Source organism: Equus asinus, chromosome 21, assembly GCF_041296235.1.
Source record: "Equus asinus isolate D_3611 breed Donkey chromosome 21, EquAss-T2T_v2, whole genome shotgun sequence".
Lineage (NCBI taxonomy): Eukaryota > Metazoa > Chordata > Mammalia > Perissodactyla > Equidae > Equus > Equus asinus.
The window spans coordinates 50,167,909-50,191,841 of NC_091810.1; the positions used below are offsets into that span (position 1 = coordinate 50,167,909).

The following is a 23,933-nucleotide window of genomic DNA, read 5'->3' on the forward strand; positions in this document are numbered from 1 at the left end:
TGGGAAGCCTGGCCTTGCCACAGTCCTGGGCTTCTCGCCGGGTTCACAGCTCTCCCTGCCACCCCCTTCCCCCCACCCCCTTGGGTGGCAAACAGACGCAGCCTTGTTCCCACTTCCATAGAGCTGCCCTGTTCTCTGCACACTAAAAATGGAAACCCCCAAGCTATTTTGGGAGCAGTGCCCAGCCAGGCTGTGGCCATGGCTCCCCTGCTCCCACCGGGCTGCTAGACCCTCCTCCGAGCCTAGCGCCCAGCCTGGCTCACTCTGGGGCAGCCTCAGGAGCATCCCACTGGGGACTTGGCTGGGAAGAACTGACCTGAGCCCCAGGAAGCTCTTTGGACATTCTGCACAGGCACACTGGCAGCTGGGTGGCAGGAGGGGCTGGGCAATGTGGCCTGGGCACAGGCTCGCAGAGGAAGTGTCTCCTGGCCAGGGAGGCATGGCCTGTCACAGTACTTCACCAACCTTGGTGCTCCTGGCTGGCAACCACTGAGATCTGGAAAGGGTGGTGTTGCCATGGCTTCCTGGTCCAAGGAGGCCTCGGCTGGGGCCTGCAAAGAGGAGTCTGAAGCGAGCAGGCACCCAAGGTCTGGTGAGGTCCTGGGGATGGGGGCACAGCTCAGCATGGTGACTTCCTCTAGGACAACCCTTCCCCCACCCCAGGCCCTGGCTCTTCTCTGACCTGCAGGAGAGGAAATAGCAAGAGATGGCCTGGCTTCTGCAGCCCTCTAGGACTTATGGCTTGAACCAGGGAAGTGTGCACGAGTCTGTGTGTGTGGGTGTCTGAATGTGGGTGGTGGTGTGTATGTCTTGTTGGGTGGGTGTGATGTGTCTGTGTGGAGTGCGTGTTTGTGTGATGTGTGTGTTTCTGTGTGTAAGGAGTTGTCTATGTGGATGTGTCTTTGTGCAGGTATCTAAGTGTGGGTAGTGTGTCTGTGTGGTGTGTCTGCCTGCATTTCTGTGTATGTTTCTCTATGCCGTGTGTACAGATTGTATCTGCATGCATCTGTGTGTGCGAGCACAGTGGGTGATGTGTGCATGCAGGGTGGGTGGTATGTATGCTTTTTGGTGTGTGCAAGCATGTGTCTGCTTTTGTGCTGGTAGTGGTTTGGGCTAGGTTAGCCCCTTGCCTGTGTGGAGGGTGTGTACCTGGGTACCTTGGTAGGGCAGAGGATGAGAATGGGAGAGTGCTGAGAAGAAGGGAGAAGGGGCTGCAGAGGGACAGGGCCAAGCTGGGGGCTTGGCTGGGCCCTGTGAGCCATGGGGCTCCTTCCTAGCTGCCCTTTCCCAGGCCCCAAGGGTGCCTGGTTCTGCTGCCCTCCCCCTTCCTGTGTGGGCTCTGAGGAGGCGTCCCTTGTGGAATGTGTTTGGTGGCCGAGGGCCAGGCTGGGCCCAGCTCCACTGGCTGGCTAGGCGGCAGGGAGGGGTACCTTTGTGCTGCCTCCACGGTGGGGAGTCGGGGCTCTCACATGCCTGCAGCCCAGCCCCCAGCTTCATGCTCTGCTTTCTCCCTGGCTAGGTGACTCCCACACAGGTCATGCTGTTGTCTCCTGATCCAGCCGGCCCTGCTAGGTGAGCCTGACCTCACACTTAGGCATCTGGGAGAAGTGTGACTCCCACCTCTGCTGAGGGCTCTCCAAGGTGGGGTCCGGCCTTTCAGGCCCCGCCTCTGGCAGTGATAACCTCCCTCTTCTCTCTGGCCAGTTGGCTCTGTGATTATTGCCCTTCTGGATTCCTGGCCTGAAAGGCCCTTCATCAAATTCTTGCCCTGCTCTAGTATGCAGGTGGCCCATGGGACCTCGCCCTCCTTGCTTCTGCTCAGGAAACTGACATCCCTGAAGAGGGGCCCTCTCCCTCCTTGAGATTCTGGCCCCTTCCTTCCCATCACCTGCTCTCCTGCCCCTTCCAGGCACTCCTCCCTGGGGATGGGATGTTTCCCATATCTCTGCCCCTCTAGCCCCTCACCCTCGGACCCTGTGATGACACAGGGCACTGCAGGTGAGGGTAGGGTGGGGTGGGGTGCAGGTCTCCTGAGAGAACAGTACTGGCTGAGAACAGGGCAGTGTGTACCTTTCTAAGAATGTGTATGGTCCTGGGGTCATCCTGCACCACAGTGTCTATCTAAGCCTGGTCCTCCTCTGCTCACCCCCTAGGTTAGAAGGGGCATCTTGGCAATGTCACAGCCCTATCCCTCACTGGTAGCCCCACATTGCTCAGGTAGCCACGTGACCCCACACAACCTCTCTCCCTGCCAGGTGACCATGCCTGCTCTCGGCCCAGCTCTTCTCCAGGCACTCTGGGCCGGGTGGGTCCTCACCCTCCAGCCCCCTCCACCGGCTGCTTTCACTCCCAACGGCACACAGCTGCAGCATATGGCACGGGATCCCACCTCAGGCACCCTCTACCTAGGTGCCACCAACTTCCTGTTCCAGCTGAGCCCTGGGCTACAGCTGGAGGCCACCGTCTCCACTGGCCCTGTGCTAGACAGCAGGGACTGCCTGCCACCTGTGATGCCTGATGAGTGCCCCCAGGCCCAGCCTACCAATAACCTGAACCAGCTGCTCCTGGTGAGCCCGGGGGCCCTGCTGGTGTGTGGGAGTGTGCACCAGGGGGTCTGTGAGCAGCGGCGCCTGGGGCAGCTTGGGCAGCTGCTGCTGAGGCCAGAGCGGCCGGGGGACACCCAGTATGTGGCTGCCAATGACCCTGCAGTCAGCACGGTGGGATTGGTGGCCCAGGGCTTGGCTGGGGAGCCCCTCCTGTTTGTGGGGCGGGGATACACCAGCAGGGGTGTGGGAGGTGGCATCCCTCCCATCACAACCCGGGCTTTGCGGCCACTGGACCCCCAGGCCGCCTTCTCCTATGAGGAGACAGCCAAGCTGGCTGTGGGCCGCCTCTCTGAGTACAGCCATCACTTTGTGAGCGCTTTTGCACACGGGGCCAGCGCCTACTTCCTGTTCCTGCGGCGGGACCTGCAGGCTCAGTCTAGAGCCTTTCGTGCTTATGTGTCCCGAGTGTGCCTCCGGGACCAGCACTACTACTCCTATGTTGAGTTGCCTCTGGCCTGCCAGGGGGGCCGCTATGGGCTGATCCAGGCCGCGGCTGTGGCCACATCCGGGGAGGTGGCCCGGAGGGAGGTGCTCTTTGCAGCCTTCTCCTCGGCTTCTCCCCCGGCTGTGGGCCGGCCCCCATCGGCAGCTGCTGGGGCATCCGGAGCCTCTGCCCTCTGTGCCTTCCCCCTGGACGAGGTGGACCACCTTGCCAATCGCACACGTGATGCCTGCTACACTCGGGAGGGCCGTGCCGAGGATGGGGCTGAGGTGGCCTACATCGAGTATGATGTCAATTCTGACTGTGCACAGCTGCCTGTGGTGAGTCCTGGCACCACCCCAGCCCTTCCCCCTCTCTGAGGCCACTGGCCAGGTATTCATTGCTAAGCAGCTGCCCCGGGAGTCTGAAGGGAACCTGGTCATGGTGTGGGGGCTGATCAGATCAACGGATATTAAGTGCTTCCTTTGTGTCTGGGTGGTGGAGGGGTACCTTATTGTAAGTGTGGATTCAGGGGGACAGAGAGCCATGAAGAGGTGGGCTTGGACCGGGCATTGAAGGGGTGGCATTTGCATACGTGGACTGAGAAGGTGTCTGAGAAGGCAGGGACCCAGAATGTGGGAGGAGATGGGACCTATTGTTTTAGATTCTTGAGCAAGAGAGGCAGGTAAGGTTGAGACTTGTTTGGCTCTGGCCTCAGGATGGATTAAAAAGGAAAGAAGCTGCACACAGAGGGCCTGAGTCAGTGAGAGGTGGGAGGGGGCCTGAGAAGTGGTCCCAGAGAAGGCTGAGCACATAAATTGGAGGAAGCAACTCCCAGGCCAGGGATGGGAGAAAGTAGGGCCTCAGACAGCGAGGGGTCAAAAGAGGGGGAAGGAGTCTCTGGAGACTGTCTGAGGCAGCTGGAGATAAGCCACTGAGGCATTGGGCTAAGGATGTGGCTGTGGGAGACGCTGTCAGAGAGGGCCAGCAGAGAGACTGGGGGTGGGGATGAGGTTGTCCCAGGAGGCCCAGTAGAGAAGTCAGAACTGTTCAGGGAGAGTTAGCAGAGAGCCTGGAGGAGGGGATGGGCTTGTCCAAAGAGGATGGGACAGGGGAGGGTATCCAGGGAGGGCCTTACTGGTGCTTTTTACGGTTTGCAGGATACCCTGGATGCTTATCCCTGTGGCTCAGACCACACACCCAGCCCCATGGCCAGTCGTGTCCCACTGGAAGCCACACCAGTTCTGGAGTGGCCAGGAGTTCAGCTAACAGCTGTGGCGGTCACCATGGAGGATGGACACACCATTGCTTTCCTGGGTGACAGTCAAGGGCAGCTGCATAGGGTGGGTCCACAGGAAGTACTGGGCCCTGCCCCAGGGTCTGGAGGAGACAGACTGCTGGGGACCCAGCCTGGGCAGAGCTACCCCTGTGACTCCTGGGGATGGGATGTGGGATCAGTGACATGCCCCCAGCCCGAGGCTGGGAGAGGTTACCTGGGCTCCTCTTCCCAGTGCTGAGTGGTATATACCTGTGACCCCCTCCCCCAGGGTTGAGTGGTGTGACCTGTATTGCCTCGGAGGAAATTCTACTGCACATTGCTTCACTGGGGAGAGAGAGGAGGGCCTTGGGCATGTGGCCGTCCCAGACCCAGTGTGGTTCTCTGATCTTAGGTCTTCTTGGGCCCGGGAAGTGATGGCCACCCATACTCCACACAGAGCATCCAGCAGGGGTCTGCAGTGAGCAGAGACCTCACCTTTGATGGGGCCTTCGAGCACCTGTATGTCATGACCCAGAGCACAGTGAGTGCCAGGCGTGAGCCAGGGCCTGGCTGCTGGGAGGGGCCTTGGGCAGGGCCAGGGACCCATATGGGATGAGCTACTGGTGTTTGGATTTCTGGCCTTAAGTCCTCTTTGCTGTCACAGCTTCTCAAGGTTCCTGTGGCCTCCTGTGCTCAGCACCTGGATTGTGCATCTTGCCTTGCTCACAGGGACCCATACTGTGGGTGGTGTGTGCTCCTCGGCCGGTCAGTGCTCCACTGACTCCTGTCCCCTTCCCCAACCCTGCCCCTAACCACTTCAATGCCCTCAATGCTCCTGCATAATTGCCCTGTCCAAGATTTCTGGTCCTTTGCCCTTGACTCTCAACCTCTGATCCCTGGATGCCCCAATTTCCTACCCTACCCCTGTCCTCCACCCTGACATTAGTGCCTTGCCAGGGCACATACAGCCTCATGTCCTGGTTCACTTGAGGATCCTACCCACTGCCCAGGATTGTAGGTGTCCCTGCCCTATGAACTCCTAGGGGCTCTGTGAGGGTCACAGGTGGACGCTGGTCATTCTCGCCCAGGTGCAGTCGCCGTTCTGAGTGCTCCCGGGGCCAGGGCCCAGAGCGATGGCTGTGGAGCTTCCAGCCTGAGCTGGGCTGTCTGCAAGTGGCAGACATGAGTCCTGCCAACATGAGCCGAGAAGAGAGGAGGGAGGTGAATGACCAGAGAAGGCGGGGCCCTGGTGGGGAGGGCCCTGGTGGTGATGGGTTGACACCTTGGATTTTGCTGTCAGATACACCAAATACCACATGGCCTTGCTTAAGTCACTTCTCTTGGGGCCTCGCTTTCTCTATCTAATACTAACCCAGGCCAGAGGGTGTTTCTGAAGGCTCAGGGGCTTGGGGGTTGGGTGCTTTGCAAATGTGAGCCCTAATCTGCTGCCCAGTGGCTCCAACAGTGTGTCCTGGCCTCTCTTGGCAGGTTTTCCTGTCGGTGCCTGACCTGCCACCCCTGTGGCCAGGGGAGTCATATTCCTGCCACTTTGGGGAACACCAGAGTCCTGCCCTACTGACCAGTTCTGGTGTGATGTGCCCCTCCCCAGACCCTAGTGAGGCCCCAGCGCTACCGAGAGGAGACGGTGGGTGAGAGAAGGGGCCAGCCCCCGGGCCTGGGAGCCTCACCCTCCCCCCATCTTCCTCCAAGGGGTGTGGTCGGGGTGAGGTGTGAATGCAGGCCAAGAGCCCTGAAGTGATGCTTTTCTCTGAGTCCCCTACTAGTCCCCACTGCCCTAAAGTACCCATTTTGTTCTCCTGACCCTGGGTGTCCCACTTTCCCCAATTTGAGTGCTAACCCCGCTCCGTGTGGTCTTGGAATGTTGGCTCGGGGTCTAAGTGCTCCTCCCCACTCCTCAGCCTGGCCCTCTTTATCCCTTTGCAGACCACGTCTCCGTGAGCGTGGAGCTCAGGTTTGGCACCGTCATGATTGCCAAAGCTTCCCTGTCCTTCTATGACTGTGTGGCGGTCACTAAGCTCCGCCCGTCTGCACAGTGAGTTCCTTACCCTGACCCCCAGCCCCTGGGCTGCCCCTTGGCGACCCCTGCCCCATGGCTGTGCTCTGTGCAGGTGCCAGGCCTGTGTGAGCAGCCGTTGGGGGTGTAACTGGTGTGTCTGGCAGCACCTGTGTACGCACAAGGCCTCATGTGATGCCGGGCCAATGGTGGTTAGCCAACAGGTGAGTGTGAATCCCGGCTGGGCCACACGGGGGGTTTTGGGGTCCCCATTGTGAGGGTTTCTCTGATGGCCTGGGGTCTGTGTGCCTGCCTGCCCATGTGAGGCTCTGTCGTGAGCACCTGAGCTGCTGTGTGTGACAGACTCACTGGAGAACGGCTGCCTTGGGAGAGGACATTTGTAGCTGAGAGGCAGGGGAGGTCTGGGCCTTGGGCCCATCTCGGCACAGACGCCCCTGGAGCCTGCCCTCCCCTCTTCTCCTTTGGAGAATTAATGGGCTGTTTTTGTTTCTCTTTTCCTTGGTCTCCTTTCCTCTTAATACGCCTTTTGCCTGCCTGCCGCCTGCTCCCACGCCTGCCTGCTGAGTGGCCCCTCCTGTCTTTCTCTGCCTCCCCCTTCAGAGCCTGCTTCTCTCCCCAGCCCCTCCTGCAGGAGTTGCACCCACTCCCCTCCCACCTGCAGCCCCTAAGGCCACAGTCATCCCTGCTCCTGACACCCTTCCTGTGGAGCATGATGCTCCCTCCACAGCCACAGCCTCGGACATCCCACCTAGGGCCAGGCCTTCGCTGCTTAGCCCGTGGGGTCCGTGGGCAGGTCCTGGCCCCATACCTGCCTCGGCCTCCACAGAGTCACCTCTCCATGAGGAACTTCCCCCTCCTAGTCCCCCCAATAGACCTGGAACCACTGTTACTGTACCCACTGACTTTGGACCCATGGCCACACCTGAGGACCTCTTGGCTTCTCACCCGACACCCTCAGATGCAGCAGCACTGCCCCCTGCCCCTGCAGACCCTGGCCCTGAGGCCCTCCCCTCTGTGATACCCCTGGATCAGCACCCTGGCACTGCTCCTGCCACTACTTTCCCAGGGGCCACTGGCTCCACGAAGCCCGCTCTGGACTGGCTCATGAGAGAAGTCGGCGAGCTGCCCGAGGCGGACGAGTGGACGGGGGGTGACACGCCCGCCTTCTCCACTTCCACCCTCCTCTCAGGTGATGGAGACTCGGCCGAGCACGAGGGCCCTCCCGCCCCCCTCATCCTCCTGTCCAGCCTCGACTACCAGTACGACACCCCCGGGCTCTGGGAGCTGGTGAGGCCCAGCCCAGGAAGAAGGCCTCAGGGGAGGGTGTGTGGGGCAGACCCAGCCTCTCGCCTGCCTTGTGATTCTGCATTGGGAGGGACTGAGGTGGCAGGGTAGGCTCCATAGACTACTTTGCTCTTGGTGCCTGCAGGAAGAGGTGACCTGGGGGGCAAGCTCCTGCCCTTGTGTGGAGAGCATTCAGGGCTCCATGCTGATGCCGGTCCATGTGGAGCGAGAAGTCCGGCTGCTGGGCAGGAACCTGCACCTCTTCCAGGTGAATGTGTCCTGCTTGCAGGAAGGGGAGCAGGAAGAGGACATGGCCCCAGGTCTCACTACCCGCCCCAGGGGCTGTGCTGGGGGCCCTGCAGGGCTCACTGGACCCAACTCCTGAAGCTGCCCCAACAGCTGTGTCCTCTGCCCCCAGGACAGCCCAGGAGACAATGAGTGTGTGATGGAGCTGGAGGGCCACGAGGTGGTGGTTGAGGCCCAGGTCAAATGTGAGCCGCCTCCAGATACCCGGTGTCACGTCACATGCCAGCAGCACCAGGTGCAGATCATGAGTGCCTGGGTTGACGAGGGTACACTGGCCTTAGCCTAGCTACCAACCTCAGCTGGCTGCACCACACTCATCCGAGCACAAGCTCTGACCTTGTGACCCCAAGGGGTCTTGGTACCCCATCTCTGACCCTGTGCTCTATGCGGTCCCTGCATGCCAGCTCTGACCTCTGACCCTATAGCTCTATGGGGTCCCTACACTCCAGTCTGCCTCTGACCCTGTGTCCCCATGGGGTCTTGGTAGCTCTAATCTCTGACCTTGTGGCCTCATGGGGGTCCCTGCACCCTAACTGATCTCTGACCTTGTGTTTCTACAACTAGTCATTTTGGTCCTTTCGCTAACCATCCCCTCCCCAGGCCTGATGCCTCCCCCAGCCCCTGGCTCTGACCCCACTCCCATTTCTCCAGCTCAGCTATGAAGCTCTGCAGCCAGAGCTCCGTGTGGGGCTGTTTCTGCGTCGGGCCGGCCATCTGCGTGTGGACAGTGCTGATGGGCTGCATGGTGAGCAACCTGGGCCACTGGGGCCACAGGGCTCCTCCAGGCCTCCCTCTCACATTCATCTCTGCCACCCCCAGTGGTACTGTATGATTGTTCCGTGGGACATGAGGACTGCAGCCGCTGCCAAACTGCCATGCCCCAGTATGGCTGTGTGTGGTGCAAGGGGGAACGTCCACGTTGTGTGGCCCAGGAGGCCTGTGCTGAGGCTGAGGCTGTGGCCACTCAGTGCCCTGCGCCCCTCATCCACTCAGTATGTTGAAATGCTGGTGTGTCCCTTCCTCACTGCTGCCCTTGGAGGGAGGGTAGGGGTGCTGTGGGTCCAGGGAACCCAAAGGTGGGAGGCTGGGGCTGTCTCTCTGGGCTGCCAAGTGTCAACTGGTGGGTGGAGGTGAGCAGCCCTTGTCTTGGAACAGGTCGAACCACTGACTGGGCCTATCGACGGAGGCACCCGTGTCACCATCAGGGGCTCCAATCTGGGCCAACATCTGCAGGACGTACAGGACACGGTCAGGGTAGCTGGAATCCCCTGTGCTGTGGATGCTCGGGAGTACGAGGTCTCCAGCAGGTGAGCTGGCTGGACCAACAGGAGCAGGGCACACCCTGTGGGCTCCATGGTTGGCTTTCCTGCTGAGGGCCACCCACCCACTACACATCTGCCCTCCCCTCTCCCCTTTTCTTTTGGTCTGGTCACAATACCTCAGTGCTGGGGTTGCCATTGAGGCCCTAGAGCACCCACCTTGGCTTCATCCACAGATCTCTGGGTTCCTGGCCTGAGCTGCTGGGTGATCATTCCTGGTCCTAGGACCTAGTCACTGCTCAGAGCTGACAGGTGGCTCTGTCTAGGTGTTCTCACTTGGCTTTCTGAGTGACTATGGATGTAGTTGTGGTAGCAGGGTCCTCAGATCCCAGACAGCTGTGCCCAGTTCCTGGCCTTCCCACCAGCTACCCCTCAGGAGGGTAGACTTGGGGCCCATCTGCTGAGTGCCAGGCTGCTCTGTCCAGTCCCAGGGATAACCTGCTGCCTTCCCAGGGCTCGTGGCTTATGGAGGTTCTGGGTCATGGTAACCTGGCTGGGAGTTGCAGGGGCCCAAAAGTGCACCCAGGAGACATTCCCAAGGGGATATCCACAAGCAGCAAGTCCCAAACCTGGCTGAATATCAGGGTTCCCTGAAGACCCTGTCCCAAACCACCACAGAGCAGATCCTGAGACCCCACCCTTAGATCTGGGTTCTGTAGGCCTGTGTTGAGGCCCTGTAATCTGTATTTTAAGCAAGACTTTGCCTAGAGCATGTAGTTTCCCCCCTAAATGTGTTATTCCTGAGAACTTTAGGTGCCTGTTTACACTGTTAATGATTCTAGAACCATGTGACTAAAGTAGTTTATGAAGTGATTTATAAAGTGATTAAAGTATATTCTGGCTGATGTCTCTCCTGGGTAGTTCACACACCACTTGTTCTGTTTTCTCAGGGTGTTCGAGGTGACTGTGACAATGTCACTAAGTTGAGCCACCACAGGCTTTACATTCTGGAAATTAATTTGCCCCAAGCTTCTGTTTTCTGGCTAAGGACCAGCATTTTCTTAGATTGCTTACTTTCCTTTCACGGCTATCTCCAGACCTGACTAGAGGCTTGAGGGACATTTTTTTGTGAGGAAATCAGAGTTCCACCACTTTGCATGTTGTGCTCTGCACATGGTGATGGCGGCCATTTAGGCCTACTCATTAGTGCAGCCACTCGCCCCCAGAGCCAGCTTTCCAGGGATCCTGGTAAATTTGTGCCACAGAGAGAGATAAATTCCTCTTTGTTAGGGGGTTCAGGGGTTGGACTTGAATGATTGAAACCAGAAATATTCTCAGATGCCAAAGCCTCCCAGTGTGCCATAGGAATTCCCTCTTTGGATCTCTGTTAATTTTGTGGGGAGCAGGGAGACCATCTGATTTAGTGGGGCAGGGGGTGCAGCTGGGTCAGTTTGGGGCCCAGCGGCCCAGCACCCCAGCTTGTCCTGTGCCCACAGCCTCGTGTGTATTACTGAGGCCAGTGGGGAGGAGGTGGCAGATGCTGTGACGGTGGAGGTGCTAGGAAGAGGACGTGGCATCTCAGAGCATGACTTTGCCTACCAGGTGCCTGACTGCTGAACTCCCACAGCTGCCGATGGGCCACCCGCTCTGGTGGCTCCTCCTGGCCCATCTGGTTTCACCTTCCTGGGGCTCCCCACCCCAGGGCTTTCTTGTCTGCGTCGGTCTCCCCTTGCCTCTGTTTCTGGCCTGAAGCCTGTCTCTCCCTATCTCCCTTCCCACAGGACCCGAAAGTGCATTCCATCTTCCCAGCCCGAGGCCCCAGAGCCGGGGGGACCCGCCTCACCCTGCATGGCTCCAAGCTCCTGACTGGGCGGCTGGAGGACATCCGAGTGGTAGTTGGAGACCAGCCTTGTCACCTGTGAGGGCTGCTTCCCCATTCTGCAAAAATCCATAGGAGAAGATGGAGGGGTGGGATGCTGGGGAGAGCAGAAGGGAAGAGGGTCAAGTCCACTCCTCAGAGAGTGGCCAGACCCTCTCAAAGCTGGGATGTTGTGGAGTGCAGCCTCCAGGGTCACCCATGGAGACTGCAGTCAGCCCTGAAGGGAAGTGAGCTGAGGCCTGAGTGGGTCCTGTGTCCTAGAATGATCTTTTTCCCCTTCCTCTGCCCTCTCCGGCCAGCCTGGCCTGGCTTCCACTTCTCCCTCCCTTCCCTAGGCTGCTGGAGCAGCAGGCAGAGCAGCTGCAGTGTGAGACCAGCCCACACCCCGCGCCTGCCATGCTCCCTGTGGCTGTGTGGTTTGGGGCCACTGAGCGGAGGCTTCAACACAGCCAGTTTGAGTACACATCAGACCCCAACATCACCTCTGCTGGCCCCACCAAGAGCTTCCTCAGGTGCTGGGCCCTGGGCATGGTTGCATGGCATGTGGCAGGGAGGTCTTTGCAGCTCCAGGGCATGGGGGTCTGTAAGGCTTTATGTGGAGGGCTGTACCTCCCATGTTGCTGCTGGGGAGAGGGGCTGTGTGGCTTTGGAACGGGGCTGAGCTAACCTAGCTGGGCCTGGGCTTTGTTTTAAAGCCTGGTTCTCATAACCATGAGTGGCTCACGGCCTGTGTTTCAGTGGAGGACGTGAAATATGGGTCCGTGGCCAGAATTTGGATGTGGTACAGATGCCAAGAATCCGAGTGACTGTGGCCTTAAGAGCATTGCAGCTTAGCCAGGGGCTTGGGCGGAGGCGCCGCGTGATCCCAGAGACACCATGCTCCCCGGGAGCCTCCTGTGGCAGTCATCACGTAGGACACCCTTGGGCATCCCCTGCCTGCCCTAGGCTAGCGGTCACCCACCTCACCCCACATCCCACCCTCTAGACAGCCATGGGTGGTGGGTACCAAAGGAAGCTATCTTCTTATCTTCACTGGGCCCCCTTTGCATGCCTCCTCAGCTGGCCTCCCTTGTTTTCTGTCCCTCTGCCCCAGTTTGAGGAGCCATGCCATGTGAACTCCTCCCAGCTTATCACGTGCCGCACGCCTGCTCTCCCAGTCCTGCCCGAGGACCCCTGGGTCCGGGTGGAATTTATCCTCGACAGCCTAGTCTTTGACTTTGCAACACTGAACCCCACACCCTTCTCCTATGAGGCTGACCCCACTCTGCAGCCCCTCAACCCAGAAGACCCCACCACACCGTTCCGGCACAAGCCCGGGAGTGTGCTCTCTGTGGAGGTACTGTTCCTACTCGGTTGAGACAGGGACCCAAGACCCTTGTGTGTGGTGGAGGGAGCATGACAGCAGAGCAAGGGCCAGTAGATGGACCTGGCTCCTTACCCTTAATGTGGCAAGGGCTGAGGGGGCTGATGGTGGGGTACCTAGCCTGATGTACCTGGCAGGGGTTTGACCAGTCAGCCTGTCGCCTGGGTCCTGGGTCCTGACACACTCCATGGCAGGTGTCTGAATGACAGCCTGTAAATGGTTTGACACACGTGGTAGCTGGGCGGCATGGGATACAGTAGGTGCTTGGGCTGATGCCCATTTGGCAGCCTGACTCCTGCGGACACATACTTGGCACGTGTTGTAGGTGGGTACTCTGAAAGACCATAGGTAGAGCACCCATCATCACCCACCTGGTGGGCCAGCAGACACAGTAGGGGCTCTGGCTTTCTTAGGTAACTGGGCAGGATTGGGGGCAACTTTATAGTCTCCAGATTTTTAGTTCTGGAGAAGTTAAGACTCAAGAGGAAGGGTAGTGAAGGGCAGAGAAGTAGGGGCGGGCAGGTCAGAAGACATCTATGGGACTGTTGTCCCACGTGCAGGGGAAGAGGTGCTGAGGCACCATCAGCCCTGCTCCTGGGGATGGGTCTCAGGACCATCCTTCCCACATCTGGGGAGATAGGATCTGAGTGACCACCAGCTCTTCCCCTTAGGGAAGAGTTCTGAGTGATCTATCAGTGATCTTCTGTTCCAGGGGGAGAATCTGGACCTTGCGATGTCCAAAGAGGAGGTAGTGGCCATGATAGGGGATGGCCCCTGCGTGGTGAAGACCCTGACCCGGCACCACCTGTACTGTGAGCCCCCCGTGGACCAGCCCCTGCCCCGGCATCATGCCCTCCGGGAGGCACCTGACACTTTGCCTGAGTTCACGGTCAGTGGACAGGCCGTGGCTGAGCTGGGCAGGGCATCGGGCATGTGCCGAACCCTTGCTCACAGGTGGCTGGCTCCCCATGCAGGTGCAGATGGGGAACCTGCGCTTTTCCCTGGGCCATGTGCAGTATGATGGCGAGAGCCCCGTGGCTTTTCCCATGGCAGCCCAGGTGGGCTTAGGGGTGGGCACCTCTCTTCTGGCTCTGGGTGTCATCATCATTGTCCTCATGTACAGGTGAGTGCAGCCGGATGTAGCTGGGTTGGGGGCAGTTAGCAGGTGTGGCTGGGTTGGAAAGGAGCACACTACACCAGGGGTCAGCAAATATTTTCTACAAAGGGCCAGAGAGTAACTATTTTAGGCTTTATGGGCCAGGTGGTCTCAGTTGCAGTGGCTCAACTCTGCCATTACAGTGGAAAGGAAGCCATGTGCAAACACACGAGCATGGCTGTGTTCCAACAGATCTTCATTTACCAAAACAGATCATGGGCTGGATTTGGCCTGGTTGTAGCTTGCTGATCCCTGGGCTCCACTGTGCTGGGCTCCACAGGACATGGTTGGGTGTGACTTGCCTGGGGTGGGACAGGCTAAAATATTCTGGACTAGGCCATGGCTTGGCTGGGCGTGGATGGGTTAGACTGTCCTGGCTTAGGCAGGCCTGGGCCAGGGGGACCCAGCAAGGCCTCTGGCCTCCTGTGGCCCACCCCATCCTGACCTGGGTGCTGAGCAGGAGGAAGAGCAAGCAGGCCCTGAGGGACTATAAGAAGGTCCAGATCCAGCTGGAGAATCTGGAGAGCAGTGTGCGGGACCGCTGCAAGAAGGAGTTCACAGGTGAGGCTGCAGAGAACAGGCCCCACGCTCCGGGGCTCTGCCCAAGCCTGCTACCATCACACGGGATCCGCACCCAAACCCGGCCTCTTCTGCTCAACAGACCTTATGACTGAGATGACTGATCTCACCAGTGACCTTCTGGGCAGCGGCATCCCCTTCCTTGACTACAAGGTGTATGCTGAGAGGGTCTTCTTCCCCGGGCACCAGGAGTCGCCCTTGCACCGGGACCTGGGTGTGCCTGAGAGCAGGCGACCTACTGTGGAACAAGGGCTGGGGCAGCTCTCCAACCTGCTCAACAGCAAGCTATTCCTCACCAAGGTGCTGGCCCCGCCCCTCGCCCTGCCCTGCACTGGGACCCTCCTCGCGGCTTCTCTATCCCTCCATTTCTGAATTGGCCCCTCCCTCCCCACCTATCCCTTCTTCCTGGTCCCAGTTCATCCACACCCTGGAGAGCCAGCGCACCTTCTCTGCTCGGGACCGGGCCTATGTGGCATCTCTGCTCACCGTGGCACTGCATGGGAAACTTGAGTACTTTACCGACATCCTCCGCACTCTGCTCAGTGACCTGGTGGCTCAGTATGTGGCCAAGAACCCCAAGCTGATGCTGCGCAGGTCTGTGTGGCTGTTGGAAGTAATGGGGGCCTGGTAGCTGTGGACAGCTGGAGCCAGGAGCTGAGTCAGGCCCTCTGGGGCCTCGGGGTCTACAGAACAGAGAGCCCCGTGGCCCCACCTGCTGACCTGGCCCCTCCCCTTTTCTGTCATCCCAGGACAGAGACCGTGGTGGAGAAGCTGCTCACCAACTGGATGTCCATCTGCCTCTACACCTTTGTGAGGGTGAGGGAGGCAGAGGTGGCTGGGGCTCCCCTCTAGGGAGGGTCAGGACTCTTTAAATCATGCAGCCTCCAGCCCCCATGCAGCTTGCACACTCCTGCCCAGCATGTCCTCAGTCACCTTATGCTTTCGGCAGCCTGTGTCCTGTCCCATTCTTCAGTGTGGGTCATGTCCCATATACCTCTGCCCCATGTCTCTCACCTGCCCCTGGGACCCTAACTGCCTGCCACTCCCCCAGGACTCAGTAGGAGAACCTCTGTACATGCTCTTCCGTGGAATTAAGCATCAAGTGGACAAGGGGCCAGTGGACAGTGTGACTGGGAAAGCCAAATACACCCTGAATGACAACCGCCTGCTCAGAGAGGATGTGGAATACCGTCCCCTGGTAAGAGGGAGAGAGAGAGAGTGTGTGTGTATGTGTGTGGGTGTGGGTGTGTGCACGCACGCGTGCGCATGTGCTGGAATCTCTGTCTCTGGTGAGGTGAGGAGGGTGAGCCTGTGTGATTGTGTGTGGGTGTCTGCATCTGGGGATAGAGCTAGCCTGACCTCTGGCTGGATGCAGGACAGAGGCCTTTAGACTAGTTTAGTAGGACAGAGGCTTGAGGGCCAGACCTTGAAGATCAGGCCTCAGAGGGTCCCCAGGCGTGGGATGGGGTCAGGGTGGCCACAGCCAGGGTCTTGGGAGCAGCCAGCTCTGCCTGGGACCAGTCCACATTCTTGCCGTGCCAGGGCCTGAGTGTTGGCCCAACTGTGATCTCAGTGTCCTGCCTGGGATGTGGTGTGCCCACCAGGCCGGGAGCCACCCTGGCAGACCTGCCCATTGCTTCCCTCTGAATTGCTTTCCTCTTAGTGACCCACACAGAGTTCCTTCGGGAAAACCCCATTGAGGCTCTACCAAGCCTGCTCCTTTGTCAGGCTGGTGGGGACTCCTTGCTCTTATGCAGGCTTCCCTTAGGGGCCCCAGTCTGACTGCTGAGCCAGGAACCTGGGGACCCGAGTTAAGAGGGACTTGTGCTCACTCATTTTTTCTGCCATTCACCATATAGACATTTACTAGTGCACTATGCTAGGTGCTGGTGTCACAGTGGAGGAAGCCTCTATCCTTGGGGGAGGCAGGCAGGTGAGGAGACAAGAATTAGGGACTGTTTGGTGCTTGGAGATCAGAGGCAGTGGCTTCCTTATGGGTTGTCCCTGTCCTTGGCCTTGTGTCTTGGTCATCCCCACGTGTGGCATGAGCCCTGACTGCTCCCATGTGTCCTGTGTAGACCTTGAATGCACTGCTGGCTGTGGGCCCTGGGGCGGGAGAGGCCCAAGGTGTGCCTGTGAAGGTCCTGGACTGTGACACCATCTCCCAGGCTAAGGAGAAGATGCTGGATCAGCTTTATAAGGGAATGCCTCTTGCCCAGCGGCCAGACCCTCGCACCCTGGATGTCGGTGAGGGTGGAGGGGAAGGGTGGCCTGGGGGCCTGAGCCAGAGCTAAGCCTGGGCTGGCTCTTGACCAGCTCCGCAGAGACATTGCCCAGTGGGAGTGGGATGTTGGGAGTGGGGCTGAGGTGGGCTGTGGAACACCTCTACAGGGATGACCTCTCACGTGGTGAGGGGCCTCTGCTCTTGGTCTTTGGAGAGGTTGGGTGAGGCTGCCCCCAGTGGAGAGGCTGGTGTCCCTGTGGAGGAGAAGACAGGCTCCTGAGGGAAGGGTGTCCTGGAAGCCCTGGACCTAGTCCCACCTTGCCTTTGCAGAGTGGCGGTCTGGGGTGGCCGGGCACCTCATTCTTTCTGACGAGGATGTGACTTCTGAGGTCCAGGGTCTTTGGAGGCGCCTAAACACCCTGCAGCATTACAAGGTGGGAGGGGTAGGAGCTGGAGGGAGGGTGTGGTGGGTTGGGGCTGGTGGAGGGGTCACCAGCTGTGGTCAGCAGGTTCCAGATGGAGCAACTGTGGCCCTGGTCCCCTGCCTCACCAAGCATGTTCTCCGGGAAAACCAGGATTATGTCCCTGGAGAGAGTGAGTACCCCTACCCCCATCATGGTCCTCTGCCCTGGCTTTGCCCAGTCCCCAGTAATGGGGGAGGGTCCCCTAGACCTTGTGGTGGGTTTATGTCTACTTCCCTTCCACCCAGAGAAGCCCTCAACCAGGTGCCCCAACTCCTGGGAATTGGCAGGAGCTTGGGGGTCCAGGGAAGGTGGCACCTGATGATGGGTGACAAGCTGTGGGGTCTTGGCACAGGGACCCCAATGCTGGAGGATATAGACGAGGGGGGCATCCGGCCCTGGCACCTGGTGAAGCCAAGTGAGGAGCCAGAGCCGCCCAGGCCTCGGAGGGGCAGCCTTCGGGGTGGGGAGCGCGAGCGAGCCAAGGCCATTCCTGAGATCTACCTTACCCGCCTGCTGTCCATGAAGGTGGGCCAAGGAGGACAAGTCAAGGCTCGGGGCAGGGACAGGACAGGTGGTGGGGTCTGGGCTGGCGGGAGAAGAACCACTTGTGGGATTTGGGGGGGTGGTGCCCACACAGGCCTAGTGCCCTGAGGTGTTTGAGGCTGGGCTGGTACCAAGGTGCCCTTGCTGACCGCAACTCTTGTGCTTCCTCTCCTCTGCAGGGCACCCTGCAGAAGTTTGTGGATGACCTGTTCCAAGTGATTCTCAGCACCAGCCGCCCCGTGCCCCTTGCTGTTAAATACTTCTTTGACCTGCTGGACGAGCAGGCCCAGCAGCATGGCATCTCTGACCAGGATACTGTCCATATCTGGAAGACCAACAGGTGGGGGTGGGGGTAGGGTCAGGTGGGCCAAGCGTGTGTGGGATTTTCTCCCTTGCCTCCCAGCACACTCATTGGCCACACCTGCCCCACCCGCAGCTTGCCACTGAGGTTCTGGATCAATATAATAAAAAATCCACAGTTTGTGTTCGACGTACAGACATCTGATAACATGGATGCTGTCCTCCTGGTCATTGCACAGACCTTCATGGATGCCTGCACCCTGGCTGACCACAAGCTGGGCCGGGTAAGCGGGTCTGCGTGGACACAGAGGGCATGGGTGGAGTGGGGCAGTGTGGGCTGGGGATGGTCAGTGCTGAGCATGCACGCAGATTCCAGGCTTTCCTGAGAATGTCAAGGAGGAGGGCCAGGGAAGGCTGGGCTTTGTCCCTGGGCTCCCTAGGAACTGGTGGTGCCCCAGTCTTCAGGGATGAGCAAAGGCAGGGGACACTGTACTGTGTGACAGGGTTAAGACGTGGCAGCTGTGGCTAGGGTGTAGCATGGTGGTGAGTGTGGCAGGAGGCCAGGGTCTCTTGGCAAGGACTCACCCTGATGGCAATGGGGAGCCACTGAAGGCCTGGGAATGGGGGTGTGTGGTCAGACCTAAGAGAGGCGGACCCTCCTGGCAGTTGTGCTATGGATGGACTGGAGCCTGGAGTCCAGAGAGGAAGCTGTGCTGTCCTTGGGTCAAGCAGTGGCCAGGTTCAAGCTGGGACAAGAGGGTACAGGGTGGGCAGAAGCTGTGGGTTGGATGTGGGGGATGAGGAAGAAGGAGGGGTCACTTATGATCCCTGGGCCTCTGGCCGTGGTGAGTTGGGACTTAGAGGAGGTGAGCCTGAGGTGGCGGTGGCCTGCCAGGTGGTTTCCAGATGGAGATGTGAGCTCTACATTCGCAGAGCGGCTCCAGGCTGCCTGGTGGATTTGATTCCTGAGGGCGGTGGGGGGGCCGTGCCTGCCAGTGCAGTATGGAGAGGAGAGTCCAGAGGAGTGCCACGCATGGAGGGAATGCTGACGAGGGGAGCTAGAAAGCAGAGAGAAGTGGTCAGGGCTGTCTGGTGGCACAGCAGAGGGTGGGGGTGTGCTGCCACAGTAGTCAGAGCCCAGAGAGTCCCATGACAGATATGGGGTCACCGCTGTGACTGCTCAGGCACCCGGTGGGCGGGGCACTGGTGGCTCCGCAGGTCCGTGAATGGGGCTCTGCTTAGCCCAGTCCCCTGGGCCACAGTTGGCTTGTGACCTCTTGAGAGATATATCCCTAGACCTCTGTGAAGAAACAAAATGGAAAGTTCCACGCTGTAGTGCGGTCTCTTGGAAGCCACTTTTGCTTTGCGTGCTCTCATCACTCTGCCTACGATGAGCTGAGAACCACAGGGCCACACCAGGACCCAGGGCCACCTCCAGGGGTGGATGCTATATAGTGGCTGGGTTTTTTGCTCCATCTTCACATTGCCTCCCCTTTCCAGCAAAACTGCAAGTGCTTTTTGGGTAGCTCAGGAATAGTCCAAATCAGGAATGCCGGGGTTCCCATGGAGAGATGGTGAGAGGGCATGCATCCTGCCTCAGGCGCAGGGCTTGCATCCCTGCTTACGGAGTGGGGAGCAATCTTGCCTCACTCTCCCAGCAGCTTAAGGATGAGGCAGCAGGTCCAGAGGATGGAAGTGTGCTGCCCAGAGCCCACAGCCGCCGGGGCAGAGTGGGATTGGAACCCAATTCGGTGGTAGAGGATGTGTCTGGGTGTATTTCAAAGTCCTGTTTCAAATCCCAGCTTGGCCATTCAGGAGTGAGGTGGTCTGGGACAATTTACTTAATTTTCTGGGGCCGTTTCCTGATTCTTAAAATGATTTCATGGGGATAAAGACCACGTGGAGAAGCAGCATTAGGGCTCCATGTGGCTCTACACCCTTCCGCCCTGCATGCTAGTTCCTTGCTGGATCCAGGAGCTGAGAGTAATGGATCCAGGAGCTTGGAGTAATATGGGGAGAAACTTGAGTGACAACACCAGAGATTGGCCGTGGGTGGAGGGGAGGGAGCTGAGGCGGTCCTTGCAGAAGGAAATGGGCTAGGGTGACCATCCATCCCAGTTTGCCTGGGACTGAAGTGGTTCCTGGGGTTTGGGACTTTTGGTTTTAAAACTGAAACAGTGCTGGGAAGATTGGGACAGATGGTCACCCTCATAGGGGCTCTCATCCTCTTCCCTTTCACTCCTTGCCTGCTGGTGCCCAGGACTCCCCCATCAACAAACTTCTGTATGCTCGGGATATTCCCCGTTACAAACGGATGGTGGAAAGGTACGAGGGCAGGAGAGTGGGCCTGGGGAGGATGAGTGGACAGCATGGTGGGTCTTTACAACTGAGGCCCCAGTGTGGGCCCTGCTGGGGTGAGGAATGGGTTTGTTTTCCTAGCGGCTGCTGTACCTCTGATCTCTGGCAGATACTACGCAGACATCAGACAGACCATCCCCGCCAGTGATCAAGAGATGAACTCCATCCTGGCTGAGCTGTCCCGGGTACGGCCCTCTGTTTTTTGGGTTGGGCACAGGCCTCCTGCCATGAGGGTCCTGCCCCCTTCACACTGCTCCTTTGCAGGGAAGCCCTCGGGACCTCAGCAGAATGTTCCAGTTGCCACTGTAAAAGACCAGGGCTCCCAACATCTCATCACAGATGAGCAGGGTCTTGTCCTGGCAGCTGCCACCTAACCTGACTCAGCCAGGCACTTTGGGTGCCTGCAGCCTTGTTGGGGTCTGTGGACAATGGCTCCAAGGTGGCGAGGTGGCTGGGGTCAGCCCAAGGACTGCCTGACTCCGCCTGCCCTTGTCTTCCTGCTGCTCTGCTTTCCTCAGTGGTGCAGACATGCCCCAACCTGCTCCTGAAACAGCCCCTAGACATACACTCCAGGGAACTAGAAAGAATGTTTCTGAAACAACAATGATGATGGTCGTGTCCACAATAATAGCAGCCGTGATTTTAGGTGTTGCTGGGTGTGGGGTGCCTTGATTATCTTCTCATTTGATCCCCAGAAAAGCTCCATAAGTTAGGTGATGTCAACTCCACAGTCCTGACAAGGCTCAGATGTCCCTATGGAGAGGTCTGGATGTGACCCAGGAAAGACTTGAGGGAGATCAGAGCAGAACTACCCTGGGTCGCAGCCTATGAACAGAATCTGTCGTGCTTGGCTCTGCAGTCACCTGGGATGACAGAGGGTCCCACCTGGAGCCTCGAAGGGGAGAGAGGCAGGGCCCCAGTGGAAACCTCAGGCCCTACTAAAACTGCAGACCTGGGACCTTGGTCTGTAGAGGGCTCTGCTTCCTACTGCAGGCCTGTCCCTTCCTCCACCTCCCAGAACCCCTCTCCCACTCCCCTTTCCCTGGGTCCTGGGCCTCCTCAGGTGTCTGGCAGCACCCCTCATCTGTCACCTCTCCTCTGTCCTCCCTAGAACTACTCTGGAGACCTTGGGGCGCGAGTGGCCCTGCACGAACTCTACAAGTATATCAACAAATACTACGACCAGGTGGGCAGAACCCTAGGGTGGCCAGGGAGATGGGTGTGAGAGGGCATCTGGCCCTGTAACTGGAGTGGGGCCTTCAGGTTTCCCCGGGCACAGAGTAGGGGAGGGGCTGGGCCCTGGGCTCTGGTGGCCTTTTCCAGGCGTGCTTCCAGGTACTAGCTGTGCTCTTACCTGTCCCCACCCTCCCCATCCAGGCTTCTCAGCAGGGCTCCTTGGCACGATGGTGGGGGCAGCTGGGGATCTGCCAGGGCCTGGAGATGGTGTACAGGAAGTGCTGGGGGGGGGGACACACAACTGCCATCTCTGCCCAACCTTGCCCTGGCTCAGATCCCTACCTGAGTTCCTGGGTGGTAGTGTGCTGTGCATGGCCGTGTCTGTGGGTGCTGGTCCAGAGGAGAGTCCAGGCACAGGGCCAGGGGTAGCTGAGGGCACAACGGAGCCAGTGAGGGGGCTTTCTAGGAGATATCTGGGCTGGGCCTCAAGAACAGAGCACCCACTGGTCAACCTCCTGAATGCCTGCCACATCAGACATTTGCTTCCACCTGCCACGTGGCTGCTGCTCCTTTGAGATGAGGAGCCTGCCTGTGGCCCAGGCCTGGAGTGAGGACAGTCATTTAACAAACGAGTGATGCACAAGTGTGAGGTCCAGGCTCTGCGGCCTTGCCCTGAATGCTGTGGGCTTGGCAGGGGTGTGTGATGCATTGCATACCCTCTGGAGACATGGCGGGCGATCCCCTCCCGGTTCCCAACCGTTCCCTCTGTGGCAGCCCCCATTTGTGGTTATGTAGTTGTTCATGTTTAGTTAGAATATGTCCGCTACCAGTGAGCCCCACGAGGGCACAGATCACGTCTGACCTGTCATTGTTGGGTTCTTGCTCCTTGCCCAGCCCCTGGCATATAGGAATTCAGGAAATGCTTGTTGCCTGTGGGTGGGGGAGCCCGGATGCTGGAGCAGAGCTTCTAGGGGGTTTGTGGGGAGAAGGCCAGCATGGTGGGTGAGGCTGGCCTCTACTCAAAACAATCTTGCCAGGGGAGGTGGATGTTTGTTACCATGAATGCTAGGACTGAGTAAAGTACTTCATTCCCTACCTCACTAATCCTCACAACCCCATGGCAGCTTTGCTATTGTTATTCCCTCCCCTGGCAAGGCCCTGGGGTCACACAGGAAGTAAGTGAGGTGGTACCCCCAATTGTGCTGCGGTATCTGAGGAGGCCTGTTGAGTCTGCATAAAGGCAGACATGTCAGCTGGCCATTTCTCCCTGACGATGTGGGGTTCTGTGTTTCAGATCATCACTGCCCTAGAGGAGGACGGCACTGCCCAGAAGATGCAGCTGGGCTATCGGCTCCAGCAGATCGCAGCTGCTGTGGAAAACAAGGTCACGGATCTGTAGGGACTTGGCAAGCCCCGGCCTGCTGTTGCCTCAACCCTCCCTGGGCAGCCCTGGAACCGCGAGGGAGAGACCACCTTCTTAGATGCCTGTAGTGCCTGACAAGCAGAGTTAGTGGAAGGTGGCTCCCAGCCTCCTGGTGGCTCTGGCCTGGGCCCTGCTGGACCCACCTCACGGGTCTGGGGCCTTGAGGCTGATGGGGTGGTGCCCAGCCTGCTCCCCGAGCCCAGTGACCTTGTGGGCTATTTTCTGTGTGACGTCAGTCTGCGGGGAGTCAGGGACTAAGGGCTTCCAGAGAGTGGCTGGAAGAGCCTCCAGCCCCTGGGGAGACTGTACTGCTCTTGAACACTGGCCTTTATCCCACTGGGATTCAGAGAGGAAGGAGGGCCCCTACCTCCTGACCTGTCCTCCTCCATCATCCCTGACCTCATGTTAGCTGCCTCTGGCCTTGCTGCTGCCACGTTCCTAGGTCCGAGAGATGAACGCCTTTCCTAGGCCACTGCAAACTGACCCCTCAGCAGGGCTGGGTGCCTCAGGACCACCTTGCCTCAGAGGCAGCAGTGGTGAGGGGCATCTGGTGCAGGGGGGCCGTGGGGAGAGTGGTGGCCCCACTGACCCAGCTCTTCATTAAAGGATAACACACTGCATGGCGTCTGGTATGTGGACTCGGCTCAGTCCCTCCCTTAGGGTAAGGGTGGCAGCTGTGCCTGGCAGGCACCAGGAGGAGGTGGGATCTGCACCCTTGGGACGTCTCCTGGCCCCCATGTAATGCCCTAGACTGCAGGGCTGGCTGGGCTCTCCTTGGCTCCTGGGCCCGGCTTGCTGGGGTCAGAGCTTTTGTGAAGGAAGCAAGAACCCCATCCAGGACAGGGCTGGAGGTCTCAGCAGAGGTAGAGGGGTCTACTGTCTCTTCAAGGGGCCTGCCTTATCTGCAACTTGAGGGTTCTGACTTCTCCATTTGTTTTGGAAGGAACTTCTGGGATGGGATGGCATTGCAGTCAACTCTAGGCAGTGTGGATCTTGGGACCATTTTCCAGTCCTCTTTCTGGACTCCCTAGACCCCTCTAGCCTGGGATATTCTAAGAGGCTTCTGGTTACTGCGTTGTTTTCTAAGTCAAGACATCTTGGGTGGGGGCTCCCAGCCCAACTGTCTGCCCATGTGAAGGCCACCTTGTGTGGTTTTCCTGATTTCTGGCTGGAGATGAGATTTGAGACTGTCTTAGCTGGGTCTCATGTTACTGGCTGGCTCTGTAGGGCTGGGGATTGATGCCCCCTTGACTGAGACCACCCATGGCCTCAGCAGGAGGCCAGCCTGCCAAACAGAGG

At 58.8% G+C, this 23,933-nt stretch overlaps 1 protein-coding gene across 7 annotated transcripts in view; it reads left to right on the plus strand.

Annotated features, from left to right (window-relative positions):
- Window positions 1–23,252, plus strand: part of PLXNB1 (plexin B1) — a 29,594-nt gene extending 6,342 nt beyond the window's left edge. For 6 of the 7 annotated variants that reach the window (XM_044755438.2, XM_014826622.3, XM_044755439.2 and 3 more), the window contains exons 2-38: window positions 1,520–1,572; window positions 2,256–3,368; window positions 4,188–4,370; window positions 4,698–4,826; window positions 4,950–5,050; window positions 5,374–5,506; window positions 5,774–5,930; window positions 6,230–6,338; window positions 6,415–6,523; window positions 6,921–7,607; window positions 7,750–7,872; window positions 8,023–8,145; window positions 8,562–8,655; window positions 8,730–8,902; window positions 9,066–9,217; window positions 10,666–10,771; window positions 10,951–11,087; window positions 11,384–11,560; window positions 11,787–11,958; window positions 12,142–12,384; window positions 13,124–13,300; window positions 13,386–13,534; window positions 14,028–14,128; window positions 14,229–14,446; window positions 14,562–14,740; window positions 14,896–14,962; window positions 15,198–15,344; window positions 16,225–16,393; window positions 16,701–16,804; window positions 16,880–16,964; window positions 17,187–17,359; window positions 17,557–17,717; window positions 17,814–17,961; window positions 19,938–20,002; window positions 20,145–20,220; window positions 21,147–21,221; window positions 22,506–23,252. In XM_044755438.2, the coding sequence (XP_044611373.1) occupies window positions 2,262–3,368; window positions 4,188–4,370; window positions 4,698–4,826; window positions 4,950–5,050; window positions 5,374–5,506; window positions 5,774–5,930; window positions 6,230–6,338; window positions 6,415–6,523; window positions 6,921–7,607; window positions 7,750–7,872; window positions 8,023–8,145; window positions 8,562–8,655; window positions 8,730–8,902; window positions 9,066–9,217; window positions 10,666–10,771; window positions 10,951–11,087; window positions 11,384–11,560; window positions 11,787–11,958; window positions 12,142–12,384; window positions 13,124–13,300; window positions 13,386–13,534; window positions 14,028–14,128; window positions 14,229–14,446; window positions 14,562–14,740; window positions 14,896–14,962; window positions 15,198–15,344; window positions 16,225–16,393; window positions 16,701–16,804; window positions 16,880–16,964; window positions 17,187–17,359; window positions 17,557–17,717; window positions 17,814–17,961; window positions 19,938–20,002; window positions 20,145–20,220; window positions 21,147–21,221; window positions 22,506–22,610 (6,414 nt within the window). In that variant the 5' untranslated portion in view covers window positions 1,520–1,572; window positions 2,256–2,261 and the 3' untranslated portion in view covers window positions 22,611–23,252. Of the gene's footprint in view, window positions 1–488; window positions 588–1,519; window positions 1,573–2,255; window positions 3,369–4,187; window positions 4,371–4,697; window positions 4,827–4,949; window positions 5,051–5,373; window positions 5,507–5,773; window positions 5,931–6,229; window positions 6,339–6,414; window positions 6,524–6,920; window positions 7,608–7,749; window positions 7,873–8,022; window positions 8,146–8,561; window positions 8,656–8,729; window positions 8,903–9,065; window positions 9,218–10,665; window positions 10,772–10,950; window positions 11,088–11,383; window positions 11,561–11,786; window positions 11,959–12,141; window positions 12,385–13,123; window positions 13,301–13,385; window positions 13,535–14,027; window positions 14,129–14,228; window positions 14,447–14,561; window positions 14,741–14,895; window positions 14,963–15,197; window positions 15,345–16,224; window positions 16,394–16,700; window positions 16,805–16,879; window positions 16,965–17,186; window positions 17,360–17,556; window positions 17,718–17,813; window positions 17,962–19,937; window positions 20,003–20,144; window positions 20,221–21,146; window positions 21,222–22,505 lie in introns of those variants that run through there. The other variant, XM_044755440.2, reaches the window with a different exon arrangement.
- Window positions 23,253–23,933: the final 681 nt, after the last annotated feature.